Source organism: Anolis carolinensis, chromosome 5 (assembly GCF_035594765.1).
Source record: "Anolis carolinensis isolate JA03-04 chromosome 5, rAnoCar3.1.pri, whole genome shotgun sequence".
Taxonomy (NCBI): domain Eukaryota; kingdom Metazoa; phylum Chordata; class Lepidosauria; order Squamata; family Dactyloidae; genus Anolis; species Anolis carolinensis.
The window spans coordinates 203,837,515-203,853,389 of record NC_085845.1 but is presented as its reverse complement, the minus strand read 5'-3'; the positions used below and the strand labels follow the sequence as shown (position 1 = coordinate 203,853,389).

At 50.6% G+C, this 15,875-nt stretch overlaps 2 protein-coding genes across 2 annotated transcripts in view; one reads left to right on the top strand and one right to left on the bottom strand.

Moving 5' to 3' along the window:
- Positions 1-483: 483 nt before the first annotated feature.
- Positions 484-13,213, bottom strand: LOC103281229 (lysozyme C, milk isozyme). The gene is made up of 4 exons (XM_008122361.3): positions 12,830-13,213; positions 5,789-5,950; positions 1,450-1,525; positions 484-934 (listed from the first exon to the last, which is right to left on the bottom strand). Exons 1-4 carry the CDS (start codon positions 12,966-12,968, stop codon positions 814-816), a joined length of 498 nt encoding a protein of 165 aa, XP_008120568.1. The 5' UTR covers positions 12,969-13,213; the 3' UTR covers positions 484-813.
- Positions 13,214-14,626: 1,413 nt separating this feature from the next.
- The window catches only part of LOC100566392 (lysozyme C, milk isozyme), a 125,477-nt gene continuing 124,228 nt past the window's right edge, over positions 14,627-15,875 (top strand). Inside the window, exon 1 of the mRNA XM_062983449.1 lies at positions 14,627-14,766. The gene's annotated coding sequence lies outside the window, so the exon portion shown is untranslated. The remainder of the gene's footprint in view (positions 14,767-15,875) is intronic.

Here is a 15,875-nt window from a genome sequence, read left to right as displayed (position 1 = left end):
TGATCGTTGTATCCCTCAGAGAGAAATTTCAAGCATAATCGGCAAATCAGACCCCGGACTGATTTACGGCTACAGCATGAGGATTTTGGAGGAATGGATTTTAATCATATGTTTTATATTTTATATTGTTTTAATTGTTTTATTGGATTTTCATTGCTGTTTTAATTATGTGTAGGCATTGAATTGTTGCCAATTTGTACGCCGCCCTGAGTCCCTTCGGGTGAGAAGGGTGGGATATAAATGTTGTAAATAAATAAATAAATAAATAAATTTCACAAGAACGTGTGGGTCACATTATTGCTTCGCTTGGCTATCGGAAGATCTGTACACGATGGGGACTGCGAGACGCCGGTTGTGGAAACAGAGTGTTGAGTTCTTCCGTGACGGCTTCAGAAAATTTGTTCATCGTTGGCAGAAATGTACCCAATTGTCTGGTGATGATGTGGAAAAGTGAATAGTGGTCGTTAAAGAGGACATTCGAAGGATTCTTTATATGTTTATTAAAATATTCCCATCCAAACCCAAGTAACGAAGGTGGAGCCATTACTTTTCATTGAACCCTCATAAAATTAGACATTTAGGAAAAAGAGTGAAGGGTTAAGAAAAAAACAGAAGGGATAAGAAAAAAGAGGAAAGTTGGGAGATGGGGGAAATGTGTGTGTGTATGGGGGGGGGGGGATGGGGTTGTTGGCTGACTTCCTGTCTCTTTCGTCAGGATTTTGAGTCTGCTTGAAGTTGCTTTTGTTCTCTACTGCCCTTCGATTTTCTTACTTGTATTTCTTTCATGGTTCTTTCATAGTTAAACTAATATTTTCATTCTTTTTCTTTCTCCAGACTGGCATCAGGTCTGGTGTCATTTTTGGGAACCGGGAGCCCACAATCCTTGACATAGTCCCAATTGTTTTTGCCTTCACAGTTTGATCTCCAAGCAGTCCTGAAAGAATAAGATACATGTCATTTCTCTGGTTGGAGCCTCCTGGTGTGGGTTAAACCTTTGTGCCGGCAGGACTGCTGGCTTGAAGGTTGGATTTCTGACCTAAAGGTTGCTGGTTTGAATTGAGCCCGGGGAGAGTGCAGATGAACTCCCTTTGTCAGCTTCAGCTCTATGTGGGGACAGGAGAGAAGATTTCCACCACGATGCTAAAAACATCAAAATATTTGGGCATCTGTCCTTGCAGATGGCCAATTCTCTCATGCCAGTAGAGACTTGCGGTTTCTCAAGTTGCTCCTGACACGAAAAAAATTATCTGGTGCCTACTGGGTGTGTGTGGGGTGTGTGTGGGGGGGGTGGGGGTGGGGGGAGGTCATCCACACTGGGGAAAGAATGCAGTGTGGCCACACTTCCACTGCTATGCAGTCCTGGGAGTTGTAGTTTGGGAGGGAAGGCTAAGGGAAGGGTTTGGCAGGGAAGGCTAAGGACCTTGCAAAACTACAGCTCCTATTACTCACCAAGAATCCAGCCCTTTGTTCTTGATGTGCATTTTAAGACATTGAATATCATCTGATAGGTCTTCGTTTACGAAATCTGCCAAAATATATCCATTAGCATATATAAGTGGTGTAAGGACTGCTTTTTCCAGCTCTCTTCCGTCCTTGCCTGGTACTCACAAAATGTCACAATGGAGACTGTCTTGCACTCCTAGAGTGTCATTATGGCAACATTCTGATATTCTTCCGTTTCTCCTCTCTCTTATTGTGTCGGTCAGTAGCAATTCCTATCTATCCATATATTGCCCTCTTGTGCTTACACCTGAGGCCCGGGGCCAGAAGTGGCCCCCTGGGTGCTCACCTCAGGCCCTCCTCATTTTCCCTGTCTCGAGCGCTCTCAGACAACATGTGTCTCTCCCTCCTCCTGACATAAGGATGGTATGAGCAACCCCATTCTTTTGCAATTAGGACGGCTTGAGGAAGGCATGCAGTGGCTGAGAGCCCTCTCGAGCACTCTCAGCCACCATGTGTCTCTCCCTCCTCCTGGCATAAGGATGGTATGAGCAACCCCATTCTTTTGCAAGGAGGACAGCGTGAGGAAGGCATGCAGTGGCTGAGAGCCCTCTTGGGCGCTCTCAGCCACCATGTGTCTCACCCTCCTCTTGGCATAAGGATGGTATGAGCAACCCCATTCTTTTGCAATTAGGACGGCTTGAGGAAGGCATGCAGTGGCTGAGAGCCCTCTCGAGCACTCTCAGCCACCATGTGTCTCTCCCTCCTCCTGACATAAGGATGGTATGAGCAACCCCATTCTTTTGCAATTAGGACGGCTTGAGGAAGGCATGCAGTGGCTGAGAGCCCTCTCGAGCACTCTCAGCCACCATGTGTCTCTCCCTCCTCCTGGCATAAGGATGGTATGAGCAACCCCATTCTTTTGCAAGGAGGACAGCGTGAGGAAGGCATGCAGTGGCTGAGAGCCCTCTTGGGCGCTCTCAGCCACCATGTGTCTCACCCTCCTCTTGGCATAAGGATGGTATGAGCAACCCCATTCTTTTGCAATTAGGACGGCTTGAGGAAGGCATGCAGTGGCTGAGAGCCCTCTCGAGCGCTCTCAGCCACCATGTGTCTCTCCCTACTCCTGACATAAGGATGGTATGAGCAACCCCATTCTTTTGCAATTAGGACGGCTTGAGGAAGGCATGCAGTGGCTGAGAGCCCTCTCGAGCACTCTCAGCCACCATGTGTCTCTCCCTCCTCCTGGCATAAGGATGGTATGAGCAACCCCATTCTTTTGCAAGGAGGACAGCGTGAGGAAGGCATGCAGTGGCTGAGAGCCCTCTTGGGCGCTCTCAGCCACCATGTGTCTCTCCCTCCTCCTGGCATAAGGATGGTATGAGCAACCCCATTCTTTTGCAAGGAGGACAGCGTGAGGAAGGCATGCAGTGGCTGAGAGCCCTCTTGGGCGCTCTCAGCCACCATGTGTCTCACCCTCCTCTTGGCATAAGGATGGTATGAGCAACCCCATTCTTTTGCAATTAGGACGGCTTGAGGAAGGCATGCAGTGGCTGAGAGCCCTCTCGAGCGCTCTCAGCCACCATGTGTCTCTCCCTCCTCCTGACATAAGGATGGTATGAGCAACCCCATTCTTTTACAATTAGGACGGCTTGAGGAAGGCATGCAGTGGCTGAGAGCCCTCTCGAGCACTCTCAGCCACCATGTGTCTCTCCCTCCTCCTGGCATAAGGATGGTATGAGCAACCCCATTCTTTTGCAAGGAGGACAGCGTGAGGAAGGCATGCAGTGGCTGAGAGCCCTCTTGGGCGCTCTCAGCCACCATGTGTCTCACCCTCCTCTTGGCATAAGGATGGTATGAGCAACCCCATTCTTTTGCAATTAGGACGGCTTGAGGAAGGCATGCAGTGGCTGAGAGCCCTCTCGAGCGCTCTCAGCCACCATGTGTCTCTCCCTCCTCCTGACATAAGGATGGTATGAGCAACCCCATTCTTTTGCAATTAGGACGGCTTGAGGAAGGCATGCAGTGGCTGAGAGCCCTCTCGAGCACTCTCAGCCACCATGTGTCTCTCCCTCCTCCTGGCATAAGGATGGTATGAGCAACCCCATTCTTTTGCAAGGAGGACAGCGTGAGGAAGGCATGCAGTGGCTGAGAGCCCTCTTGGGCGCTCTCAGCCACCATGTGTCTCTCCCTCCTCCTGGCATAAGGATGGTATGAGCAACCCCATTCTTTTGCAAGGAGGACAGCGTGAGGAAGGCATGCAGTGGCTGAGAGCCCTCTTGGGCGCTCTCAGCCACCATGTGTCTCACCCTCCTCTTGGCATAAGGATGGTATGAGCAACCCCATTCTTTTGCAATTAGGACGGCTTGAGGAAGGCATGCAGTGGCTGAGAGCCCTCTCGAGCACTCTCAGCCACCATGTGTCTCTCCCTCCTCCTGGCATAAGGATGGTATGAGCAACCCCATTCTTTTGCAAGGAGGACAGCTTGAGGAAGGCATGCAGTGGCTGAGAGCCCTCTCGAGGGCTCTCAGCCACCATGTGTCTCACCCTCCTCCTGACATAAGGATGGTATGAGCAACCCCATTCTTTTGCAAGGAGGACAGCTTGAGGAAGGCATGCAGTGGCTGAGAGCCCTCTCGAGCGCTCTCAGCCACCATGTGTCTCTCCCTCCTCCTGGCATAAGGATGGTATGAGCAACCCCATTCTTTTGCAAGGAGAACAGCTTGAGGAAGGCATGCAGTGGCTGAGAGCCCTCTCGAGCGCTCTCAGCCACCATGTGTCTCACCCTCCTCCTGGCATAAGGATGGTATGAGCAACCCCATTCTTTTGCAAGGAGGACAGCTTGAGGAAGGCATGCAGTGGCTGAGAGCCCTCTCAAGCGCTCTCAGCCACCATGTGTCTCACCCTCCTCCTGGCATAAGGATGGTGTGAGCAACCCCATTCTTTTGCAAGGAGGACGGCGTAAGGAAGGCAGGCAGTGGCTGAGAGCCCTCTCGAGCGCTCTCAGCCACCATGTGTCTCACCCTTCTCATGGCATAAGGATGGTGTGAGCAACCCCATTCTTTTGGAAGGAGGACGGCTTGAGGAAGGCATGCAGTGGCTGAGAGCCCTTTCGAGCGCTCGCTAACACGATGTGTCTCACCCTCCTCCTGGCATAAGGATGGTGTGAGCAACCCCATTCTTTTGCAAGGAGGACGGCGTAAGGAAGGCAGGCAGTGGCTGAGAGCCCTCTTGAGCGCACTCAGCCACCATGTGTCTCACCCTCCTCCTGGTATTAGGATGGTGCGAGCAACCCCATTCTTTTGCAAGAAGGATGGTTTGAGGAAGGCATGCAGTGGCTGAGAGCCCTCTTGAGTGCTCTCAGCCACCATGTGTCTCTCCCTCCTCCTGGTATAAGGATGGTGTGCGCAACCCCATTCTTTTGCAAGGAGGACAGCTTGAGGAAGGCATGCAGTGGCTGAGAGCCCTCTCGAGCGCTCTCAGCCACTGCCTGTCTTGCCCTCCTCCCAGCATAATGCCAAGAGGACAGCCCGAGGATTGGAGGAGGAGGAGGAGGAGGGGGATCGGGGCAGTCTCTGCACCTCCTGCCTTCCTCCTGGAATAGGGATGGGGCAGATATCCCCTTCCTTATGCTAGGATGACAACCTGATCACAACCTAGGTCCGGCCTTTCCCTACCCAGTGTGTGACAGCCCCTCCCCCTCCTGGCCCGGTTATCCTAGCCAGCCCCGCAATATGGCCCCACGGCAAAAAAGGTTTGCCCGTTCCTAAATTTCATATATACCTTCCTCTTGTGGTCGCATACATAGATAAGGTAAAGGTTTCCCCTGACGTTAAGTCCAGTCATGTATGACTCTTGGGGTTGGTGCTCACCCCCATTTCTAAGCCGAAGAGCCGGCGTTGTCCGTAGACACCTCCAAGGTCATGTGGCCACTGGCATGACTGCATGGAGCGCCGTTACCTTCCTGCCAGAGCAGTACCTATTGATCTACTCACATTGGCATATTTTCGAACTGCTAGGTTGGCAGGAGCTGGAGCTAACAGCGGGCGCTCACACCATTCCCGGGGTTTGAACCTGGGACCTTTTGGTCTGCAAGTTCAGCAGCTCAGTGCTTTAACGCACTTCACCACCAGGGCTCCTTCATACATAAAGACCTATTTATTTGATTTTGGAGCCCTATGAGGTTGGTGGACATGCAAACAGCAGCTGGATGTCCACCTGCCAGGAGAGCTTTGATTCCCTCTTCCCACACAACACAAGGAGGTTGGTCTGTGTGGCCTTTAGAAGCCCCTTCCAACTCTAGGATTCTTGGTGTCACAGAGATTCTGGCAGTAAGGAAGTCACTTACAAGTGCAGCAGGTTTGGCAGAGATTTGTATATGATTCTCTGGAATTATCCTGGCAATGATCTGTGTTGCTCAGTTTGAAAATCCCATAATTCCTGTGCGGTCCTGTAAATGAAAGGATTTCTGCGCTATCCAGCTTACTTGCATGAGTAGCAAAACAGACCCCTGTAAGAAAGCAAGGCAGTTCAATCCTTATGTTGAGGACAGAGCAGTCTCTAAAAATTTTCTTTATTGGTACTTTCCACCCACAACACCACGTAGAAAGTGCTCCCCATCCAAGAAGAAAGCCAGGTATACCCCAATTTTGTGTACTCTGTGAATGCACATTAGTGGAGACTAGCAAGCTAAGTGTAGACAGGTGGGACAGAGCAAACCCGACAATGAGCTGAGTGTCCAAACACATTATTTATTAAGGCACATATAGAGGCAACAACAGTGCAAGCCAAAGAGGCCTACATTACAGTCCAAGTGCAAGGTATATAAGGAATCAGAGGTAGGCTCAGGGGTACTCTGGCCACCCAGTACAGCTGAGGAGGTCGTGTGCCATAGCCACAAAATATCTCAATGATAAAGGATGAGATCCGCAAGAGGTGAGGAAGAAGGTGAAATCATCTTGAAGTCACAACCCTTGAAAAAGGGGGAACAATTTTTTAATAAACATGTAAGAAACAGTGAACTCTGAGTCTTTGACCTTTTCTTTGTGAAAGGGAGAAATCGACGGAATGTCCTTAGGCAAGGCAGGAGGAGAGGACCGATCTGCCCAAAGTAGAGTCTCTATGGGCTCTGGAGTCTATTCTGTAGTGCGAGACGAAGGTCAAGGGGGTTGACCAAATAGTTGCCTTGCAGATGGAGTCAAGGGGGGTATTGTAGGCATAAGCCCGAGAAGTGGAGGGTTTGTGGGCCACCTGGCGGATTTTTTGCAGGCCAGGATGGGAGGTATTCATGTCAAAATGTTCCATGCCGAGAGGTGAAGAGAGTGAACGTCAGGATGGAGAAGTTGACCCCCCTGTCTGGTGAGGAGTTGAGGATGGGTTGGGAGAGGATGATGGTTCCCTGAAGACATTTAGAGGAGAACAAGGTACCAGAGCTAACGGGGCCAGGCCGGCGCTATGAGGATCGTCGATGTGGAGGTGAGCTGCAGTCTTTCCAACACCTACAGTATCAAGGGGATTGGGGGGAACATGTAGAAGAGTTCCGCCAGCCAGTCGAGGAGGAAGGCATCTCCTAAGCATCCTGGGGCTACTCCTAGGGATAGTCTTGCTCCGTATCGAGGCAATTGAACATTCTGGGGAGAGGCAAAGAGGTCGATCGTCATCCATCCACACTTGTCGAAGATGGAATGGAGAACATCTGGATTGAGCTGCCACTTGTGGGAGGACCTTGTCATCCTGCTGAGGGAATTGGTGAGGTGGTTTTGTTTGCCTGGAAGGTGCAGGGCCAGGATGGACATGTCGTGAGCCAGAGATGGGTGGAGAGGGTCATCAGTTTCCTCAATCCCGTTCTGCCTTGTTTGTAGTTGTACTACATCGCTACCATGCTGTCTGTCTGGATTTGGGCAGTCTTGTGGGCGATGAGGCGGGAGAAGGCTTTGATGGCCTTGAAAATGTCTGGGAGTTCGAGAAATTTATGTGGTGGGACCTGTCCTGGGGGGACCAGAGGTCCTGAATCATGAGATCTTCTAAGTGAACTCCCCATGCAAACTTCGAGGAGTCGGTCATTATGGTCGTTATGCAAACATTGGACCGGCTTCTCCACCAAGACAGGGATCGACTTGTGGTACCATGAGGTAGATCGGGTTCGGATGTCATGATGGCTTGAAGACATCGATGAACCACCTTTGTAGTGGTCTGAGGTGCAACCTGGCAAAAGGAGTGACCAGGAAGGTGGTGGCCATGTGGCCAAGAAGTACCTGGATGGATCTCACCTGAACTCTGCGACTGTATTTGCAGAGGGTGATCTCTTGTTGTAAAGCCAGGAACCTGTCTGGTGGTAGGGATGCTATTTGTGAGACGAAGAGGGCGCCTATGAACTATTTTTCTCGACGGAGCAAGATTTGACTTTTCTGTGTTCAATTGCAGATCTAGTGAGTCCAGTCGTTCTGTCATCAAGCTGAACGACAGAACTGTAAACTGGTATGTTAGGATTCTGAAAGAAAGGAAGCGCCCATGGGAACTCTGTATCGACACGTGGAAGTATGCGTCCCGTAGGTCGATGAATGCAAAGCAGTTTCCTCGATGCAATTTTGGGAAGGTTGAGGAGATGCTGACCATCCGGAACTTTGTGGACCAGATAAATGAGTTCGCAGTCCTGAGATCTAGGATAGAATGGAGGCGTCCCCCTCTTTTCAGGATAGTAAAATATCTGGAGAAGAAACCGCGAGGGTCCAGTTCTGAAGGAGAAGGCTGGATGGCACCTTTTGAGATGAGGGTCTCAATGTCACAGACAGAACGCCAGCGAGTAAAACAAAACTCAGTTTATTGAGGTTACAGAACTAAAAACGCCCGTAGGAAACAAAGAACAGGGCAAACACTTGACTTCAGTGTGATAAGTAACAAAAAACAGCTCAGTTTGAGTAAAAACGGTTCAAAGGGATAAACCGGGTTAAACAGAAGTATAATCCGGATTAAATCAAAAGTGCTTACTTCAGCCTGGCAAACAATGCAAACAAAAGAGGATCAACAGGAGTCAGAATGTAAACAACAGACTGGTAGCAGATTCCTCTCTGCTACTCAGAAACAGCAGGAGAATAAACCAGGCTTGTTTATTCCTTCCTGCAGCGAACGAAAAGCGTGGTCGTAGTCAGGATTCAGTTTAAGGTTCAGCGGCCAACGATATCCAGGTCCAGGCACAGCAGTCAGCAGTAACGGCAGTCAGCAGGGTCCCAATCCGGTCCAGAGATCAATAGCCAAGCGTAGTCGTCTAGGAATCCAAAGGTCTCACCGATAGCCAGCAGAAGGGATAATCCGGAATGGAAGTCAGTCAGTCCAGCGTCAATCCAGTGCGAGTAGATATTGCCCGTCAAAAAGACGACGGAGGTCCAAGGTATCCAGTACGAATCACACCCGTCTTCAGGAAGTTCCCCAACAAAAGCCCAAGCGTCCGTCCAGATTACCTTGCCCAACGCAATTAGACATTGGTCCCAAACCCCAATTTATCCCAGTTCAAGCTCATCATCACTGTCAGCTGCCATCCCAATTCCAGGTGCCCCAACATCCTCATCCTCATCAGAGCTTAAGCACCTTTGACTACACCCCCACAGCATCCCCAGCTGTGGATCCCGCTCCATCCCTCCAGCCAGTCCATGGGTCTGATCCTGCAACCCGCCAATCACCTCCCATGCTTTCATTGCCTGTTTCCCCAACACCCAAATCCTCCCTCACACGAGTCCATTCCATGTCGTCCTCCTCTGAGCTGGCCATCTCTTCCTCCAAACCCTCAGAAAAACCCTCAAATGAGTCCTCATCTGTCGGGTCTGTAAACAAATCCCGGAGCCGTTTTCTTTCACGCTCCTCGAAAGAGTCTGACTCTCGAGGAGTCTTATGACCCCTTCTTCTATTACCGGAGCCCGAAGGCTCAATCATAACACTCAACCTTCGTGAGGATCTTGGGCGATGGGTTGCTGAGGAGGACACGGCCAATTGGAGGCAGCTCTTCGAACCCTAATACATATCCATCTTGAAGAATATGGAGCACCCAGGCATCTGAGGTGATAGTCTCCCAGGTATTTTCAAAGGAGTTTGGTGGTGAGATAGGGGTGAGGATTGGGGACCTGGAGGACTGATGACGGTGGCAGTAGTAGGCAAGGTGGGGGCAGTACTGAGGAGTACACTGTCAAACTCGACGGTGAGTCTGGTTGCTGGCAGAAGGAGTTTGACCCCTATGCTTGGGGGGCTGTTGATGCTGGTGTTGCTGTTGCTACTGGTTTTGCTGCAGCGGTCTCGAGGAGTGTCTATAGCCCTGTGGTTAGAAGGGCTGGTGAGAATAGCAACGGAACCGTTGGTGATACCAGCGGGTCCTTTGAGCATGTGATTGTTGCACTCTACACTTTGCTGCCAAGATCTTAAAGTCTTGTTTGGACTTGAGTTTATTGTCGGTACCTGCATTAAAAAGACCCAAAGCGTGGAAGGGAAGGTCTTCTATTACTTGCCTTGACGAAGTAGAGAGACTGGAAGATCTCAGCCAGGAGTGGCAGCGAATAGCAACCGCATGAGCAATCATCTTATCAGCGGTGTCGCCCTTATGCTTCGCCAACTGGATCTGCTGATGGGCCAGAGAGTCAGCTTCTTGTTGCAGGGTCATCAGGACTGAATGATTCTCATCAGAAGCTTAGCGAAGAAGGGCTGGGCTTTTTCCCACAATATCTGTTGGTAAGCCCCCATTCGGGCCCCATAGTTTGCCATTCTGCTGAGGAGCAGGGCTCTGGAGTAAAGCTTTCGACTCACTGCATTGAATCTTTTGCCCTCTCAAACACTCGGCATATTAGAGTGTCGGCCAGAGGATTGGGCCACCTTGACCACCACCAAGTTTGGATCAGGATGGTGTTTCAGACACTCGAGTGAGGCATCATTAGTTCGGTATCATGCTTCAATCCTCTTCAAGGTCTGCGGTATCGACAACGGAGCCTTCTAGGATGCCTGGATTACATCCAACAAGTAAGGAAGAAAGGGTAGTAGGGTGACTGGAGGGGCTTCTGCCTGGACCCTCTTAAAGACAGGGTCGGTAACAGCCTTCGATGTTTGCTTTATTTCTAGGCCTAGAGCGTCCGCCATTCTGACCACCTGGTTTGAGAAGGCTCGAACATTGTCCATAGGCGAAGGTGGGTAAACTTCGTAGGCCTCATGAGCCGTCGAGAGGTCGTGGCCTAAAGATAAGACCAAGTCCGAATGTACAGATTCCGGAGAGTGGTTCTCTTGCTCACTGTCTTCAGCCTCTTGAGGAAACTAAGAGGAGAGGATGATACAGTCTCTGGAAGAGGCAAGGCCGTAAGGAGAGAAGAGGAGGTGGGCCTGGGATCCTTGGAGGCTGAAGCTTGGGCGGCTCGAGCCAGATGGGCTGTTTGCCTTCCACCAGTGTAAACAGTTCTTGGTGGGCCTATGATTGTTGGGGCCGAGCCTCTGGAACTGACACCCGGACCACCATTTGTGTTGAGTGGTGGGGTAAGTCTTGGATTTGTCCCTCAGATAAGTGCTGGGTAGGGAACTGAGAGGAAGACCTTTGTGGTTGGGCCAGCTGGATTGGCAAAGACCTTCTGGACAAGGTGGTCGAGGAGGAAGGGATGTCCTTTTTCGAGGAAGCCGAGGAGGATGACCATTGAACCAGACGCTTTTTAGCTGTGAGTTGCTTCGAAGGAGTCCACATGGACTTCCCTGGAGTCAGGGCGATTGGGCAGGAAGCTGCAAAATCCAACTGGGCCCAGCGTGTCTCCTCATGTGCCTTTTAAAAGAGATTTTCATCGCCGATGTCGGAGGAGGAGACACCACTTGGGAGCGGACCGAGGCCACCAAGGTCACCGAGCTTGAAGTCGAGGAAGGCCCAACTTTGCCCGACTGGGTCAACACCATAGCGGTTGTTACCGTGCAGGGAGGTTTGGAGGGCCCGGATGTTATCGAAGTTTTTGAGGTTTTTGAAAGATTCAGCTTGGAAGAGTTTCCGTTGGAGCCTGCGCAGGCGCAGTTATCTCCACTAGCGTGCATTCACAGAGTACACGAAGAAAAAGGTACATGTACCTAGGTTTTCTTCATATATACACAATAGAAGTGAAGATATGTATAGTAGAGTTCCGGTTATCCAACATTAAGGGGCGGTCCGAATGATGGATAACTGGAACTGTTGGATAATAGGGAGGCCCTATTATCCAAGCCAGGGGCTTGTCAAGGAGGGAAGGGACTTTTGCACACCATGCCTGGAGAAGCCCCTCCCGGGGGTGCAGAGGGGGAGGCCAAGCTGGAGAGGCGCCCTTTGAGCAACTTTTTAATCTTCTCTCTCTGGAGGCCGCAGGCAGGTGCCTCGAGGGAGGCAGGCTCCGAAGGAGAACTCAATGGAAGTTTTATTCTCCCCGCGCCTCACTTGCTTGCTTTTCAGGAGCTCGCCAGGTGCTGCGGAACCCTCTCTTTGGGCCTGGCATGGGTCTCCTCTGCCAGGGTGACCCCAAACCTTTGATCTCCTCTATCAATGGTGGAAGCTGTAGTTCACCTACATTCAGATAAACTGTGGCCACTACCGATGGTAGATCTCGGCCAAACTTGGCACACAGAACCCCCATGGCCAACTGAACCTACTGGAGAGGTTTGTGGGGACTGACTCGCCATGATGGGAGTTGTAGTTCATCCTGCAGCCAGAGCAAACACTGAACACTACCTAGAGCACCTAGAGCAAACTTGCCCAATATGAGAAACTTTAAGTTTTGATGGAGTTTGAGGGGGCTAACCTGGCATGATGTGAGTTGTAGTTCACCCACAACCTTACGCATTTTGTAAATTTTTTTTTAAACGCTGGGTACCCAAGCTAGTTGAAAAAAAAGTAATCTCAGAAGAATGAATGCAGTTTGACTCCTCTTTAAAAGCCACGGGAGCATGGGAGTTGTAGTTTGGTGAGGCTCCCACCTGCTTTGGCAGGGAGGGCTAAGGACCATGTCAAAGTGAGATCGAACTGCATTAACTCTACAGCAGGGGTCCTCAAACTTTTTAAGTGCAGGGCCGGTTCACGGTCCCTCAGACTGTTGGGGGGCCGGACAATGATGAAATAGTCCAAAATTAGGATTGTTGTTGTTGTGTGCCTTCAAGGCATTTCAGACTGAGGTCAACCCTAAGTCTAAAGTTTAGGACAGGGGCCAGGGAAATGACCTTGGAGGCCTGCATCCGGCCCACGGGCCTCAGTTTGGGGACCCCAGCTTTACAGTGTAGATGTGCCTTTGGAGGGAGCAAGGGGATTACCAACATTAATGCTTAAGAGAAGAAGGGACGGATTCCGTACCCAGGATTCAAGGAAGGAACCCAATGAAGAAAGAAAGAAAGAAAGAAAGAAAGAAAGAAAGAAGAAACTCACAGTCAGCCACGCCGAGGCCCTCGTATCCCTCCACCTTGGCATCTTGCAGAATATGGGCCAAATGGCATCTTGAGAAAATCTTGCCTTTTGTCCCTGTTGCAGCGAAGTGAAAGAGAACCACCAAAGGGAAAAGCTTCATTGCTCCGGCCTCCTTCCCTTTGCAGCGATCTGCTTTTTATCTCCAAGGAGCCCAATGTGGGAGGACCACACAGGGAAACGGGCCAATTCCCAGAGCAAGAAAACAGCAAGAGAGAGATAGAGAGTACGGGGGCTGAGTGTGCAGAAGGATCAGTCCTCAAGCTGGGAGGTACTCCAAAGGCCATCCGGTCCTACCCCCTCGTTCCATCAAGTTAGACACCATCCGACCCCTCCCGACAGATGACCATCTTGGGAGTGTGGTGAAGAAGGTGACTCCACTGGACTCCCAGGCAGCAGGGGAATTAAAGGATGTTTGAAAGGGGCACCTCAAAGCCAATCCATTTCAGTTCCCTTCTGCTAGGCAGGAATACCCCATTTAAGCCCCCCTGACAGACGGCCATCCAGCCTTGTGTTTCTAAACCTCCAGAGCAGGAGACTCTGCAGAACTCCCAGGCACCAAAATATCCCATGGTTGAGTAACTCCTATTAATGAATGAATGAATGAATGATAAAATATAGGAGGCACCTCACAAGTCATCTAGTCCAACTCAATCTGCCTATTGTTTAAGAAGTAATAAACTCAGTTTCAGGATCCAACCAAAGGTGCATCTACACTGCAGAATGAATGACATTTCACCCCCTCGAACGGTCAGAGACAGAGTTGTTTTCTCTGCCAAAAAGTGCTGGTGCCTCGCTGAACTACAACTCCCAGTATCTCACTACTTAGAACCATGGCAGCTCAAGTGTAGTCAAACTGCAATCATCCCACAGGAAAGACACCCCCTGAGATGTCAAGGAGAAGGCAAGTGGAAGAGGGAAGCACACACTGGGTCCCCAGGTTCAGATCAAGATCTTCTAATTTGAGGACATGCTCTGCTTGAGCCTCCACAGATCACACAAACTGCCTCATTTGAGAGATAATCAGAACATCAGCTGCTTGGTTAATCTTTCTTTGAAAAAGGTGGGCAGAGGATGAAAACCTGGAAAGGGAGGATAAATGGAAATGAAGGACAGGTGCGTTCATAAATTATTATAGATGACTTAGACATCTATAATGGTGGCGGCGCAGTGTGTTAAAGCGCTGAGCTGCTGAACTTGCAGACCAAAAGGTCCCAGGTTCAAATCCCAGGAGCAGAATGAACGCCCGCTGTTAGCCCCAGCTCCTGCCAACCTAGCAGTTCGAAAGCATGCAAATGTGAGTAGATCAATAGGTACCGCTCTGGCGGGAAGGTAACGGCACTCCATGCAGTCATGCCGGCCACATGACCTTGGAGGTATCTACGGACAACGCTGGCTCTTCGGCTTAGAAATGGAGATGCGCATCAACCCCGAGAGTCGGTCACGACTGGACTTAACGTCAGGGGAAAACCTTTACTTAGACCAGTGATGGTGAACCTATGACACGCGTGTCAGCACTGACGCGCCTAGCCATTTTGGTGACACGCCAAGAGGGACGTTTCATCCTTGGCTCCTGCACAGCCAGATGCAGTAGCTGAGAGTGAAACATTTGCTGTAGTGTGGCGGCCCCCGCTCGTGCAGCAAAAGGGGCTCCACCAGGCCAGGCCGCTGCCTCAGTTCGGGGGTAGTGGCCAAAGCCCCGGATGAGTGAGCGGAAAAGGAGGGGGAGCGTCATCCAGGCATAGCGAGGGAAGGGAAGAGGAGCTGAGGAAAGGGAGAGAGAGCCGCCACCGGCCCCGAGGCTGGGCCAGGCACAAAGAGAAGCCACTTGTGGCTCTGAGGAGGGTTTTTGTGCAGTCACATCAAGTGGCGCAGGCAGTGCAGGCCGCGGAGGGCACCAGGTAAGCTTTGCCTGGGCTTGAGGCACGGCTTGCTCCAAATCCCTGGGGCGGTGGAGGGGATAGTGCTGTGCGCAGGGATGCCATCCCACCCGGGGCCATCAGGGATCCAGCCGAGGCGGGGGGAAAAAGAGGCCCACCACTCAGCTGGTGCAGGCCCTCAGAGCCAGGCCCTCCTTTGCGATGGCTGGTAGCCATGCAGTGGGTGGCTTTCACAGTGTTCAGCCTTGTGTCTCTCACAGTTAGCAGCAACTTCCCACTGCACATCAGAGCGGGTGTTGCACCCTAGGGCTACGAGAGCACTCTGAAAACCACACTTGAGCCAGAATCAAAAGCAAAGCAGTTTATTGAAGATATATATATATATATATATATATATATATATATATATATATATATACACACACACAAATATTTAAAAGTCTCTGAAGTATATAGTCTATAATAAAAGGTACTTGACTGTGCAATTATTGTTGTGATGGTGTCTTCGAGTAGATACTACTAGTTGTGTTAGGAGAGGCAGGAAAACTACTTGTGAGCAAGACTCCGATGAGGAACAACAAAGGAAGAGAATCCGGGAAATACTTTTAGAACCCACTGATGATGATTCCTTTGAAGGTTTTGAAGGGGATTATGGGGCTGGGAGTCAGGAGGATGGGATATTGGACTCTGGGAGTGAAGAGATGGATTGGACTAGGATTCGAGAGATCCGGGATATTTGTGAGGAACCCACAAGCAGTGGTACGTTTGAGGGATGGCACAGCAAAGATACAGCTGGATCTCAGGGAGTTATGGGTTTGGATAGAAGGTGGACTGGCTGGAGAGATCGTAGAAGGGCAGCAGCTGGAGGTGGGTTTGATGGGGCATTGGGCGACTCTAGCTCCAATGAGGATTTGCGGCAACAAGGTTCAGCAAGGTCAAGGGACAAAGTCAAGGGACAAGGTCAAGGGACAAATTATTTTGCCTGAATGTTTTGATGGCTCTCGGGACCATTTGTCAGTGTTCCTGGCTCAAGTGGAATTGTATTTCACTCAAGTTTCTCCACTGGCTTTTCCCACTAAAAAAGCTAAAGTTTCTTTTATGCTCAGCCTACTCTCTGGGGCTGCTGCACA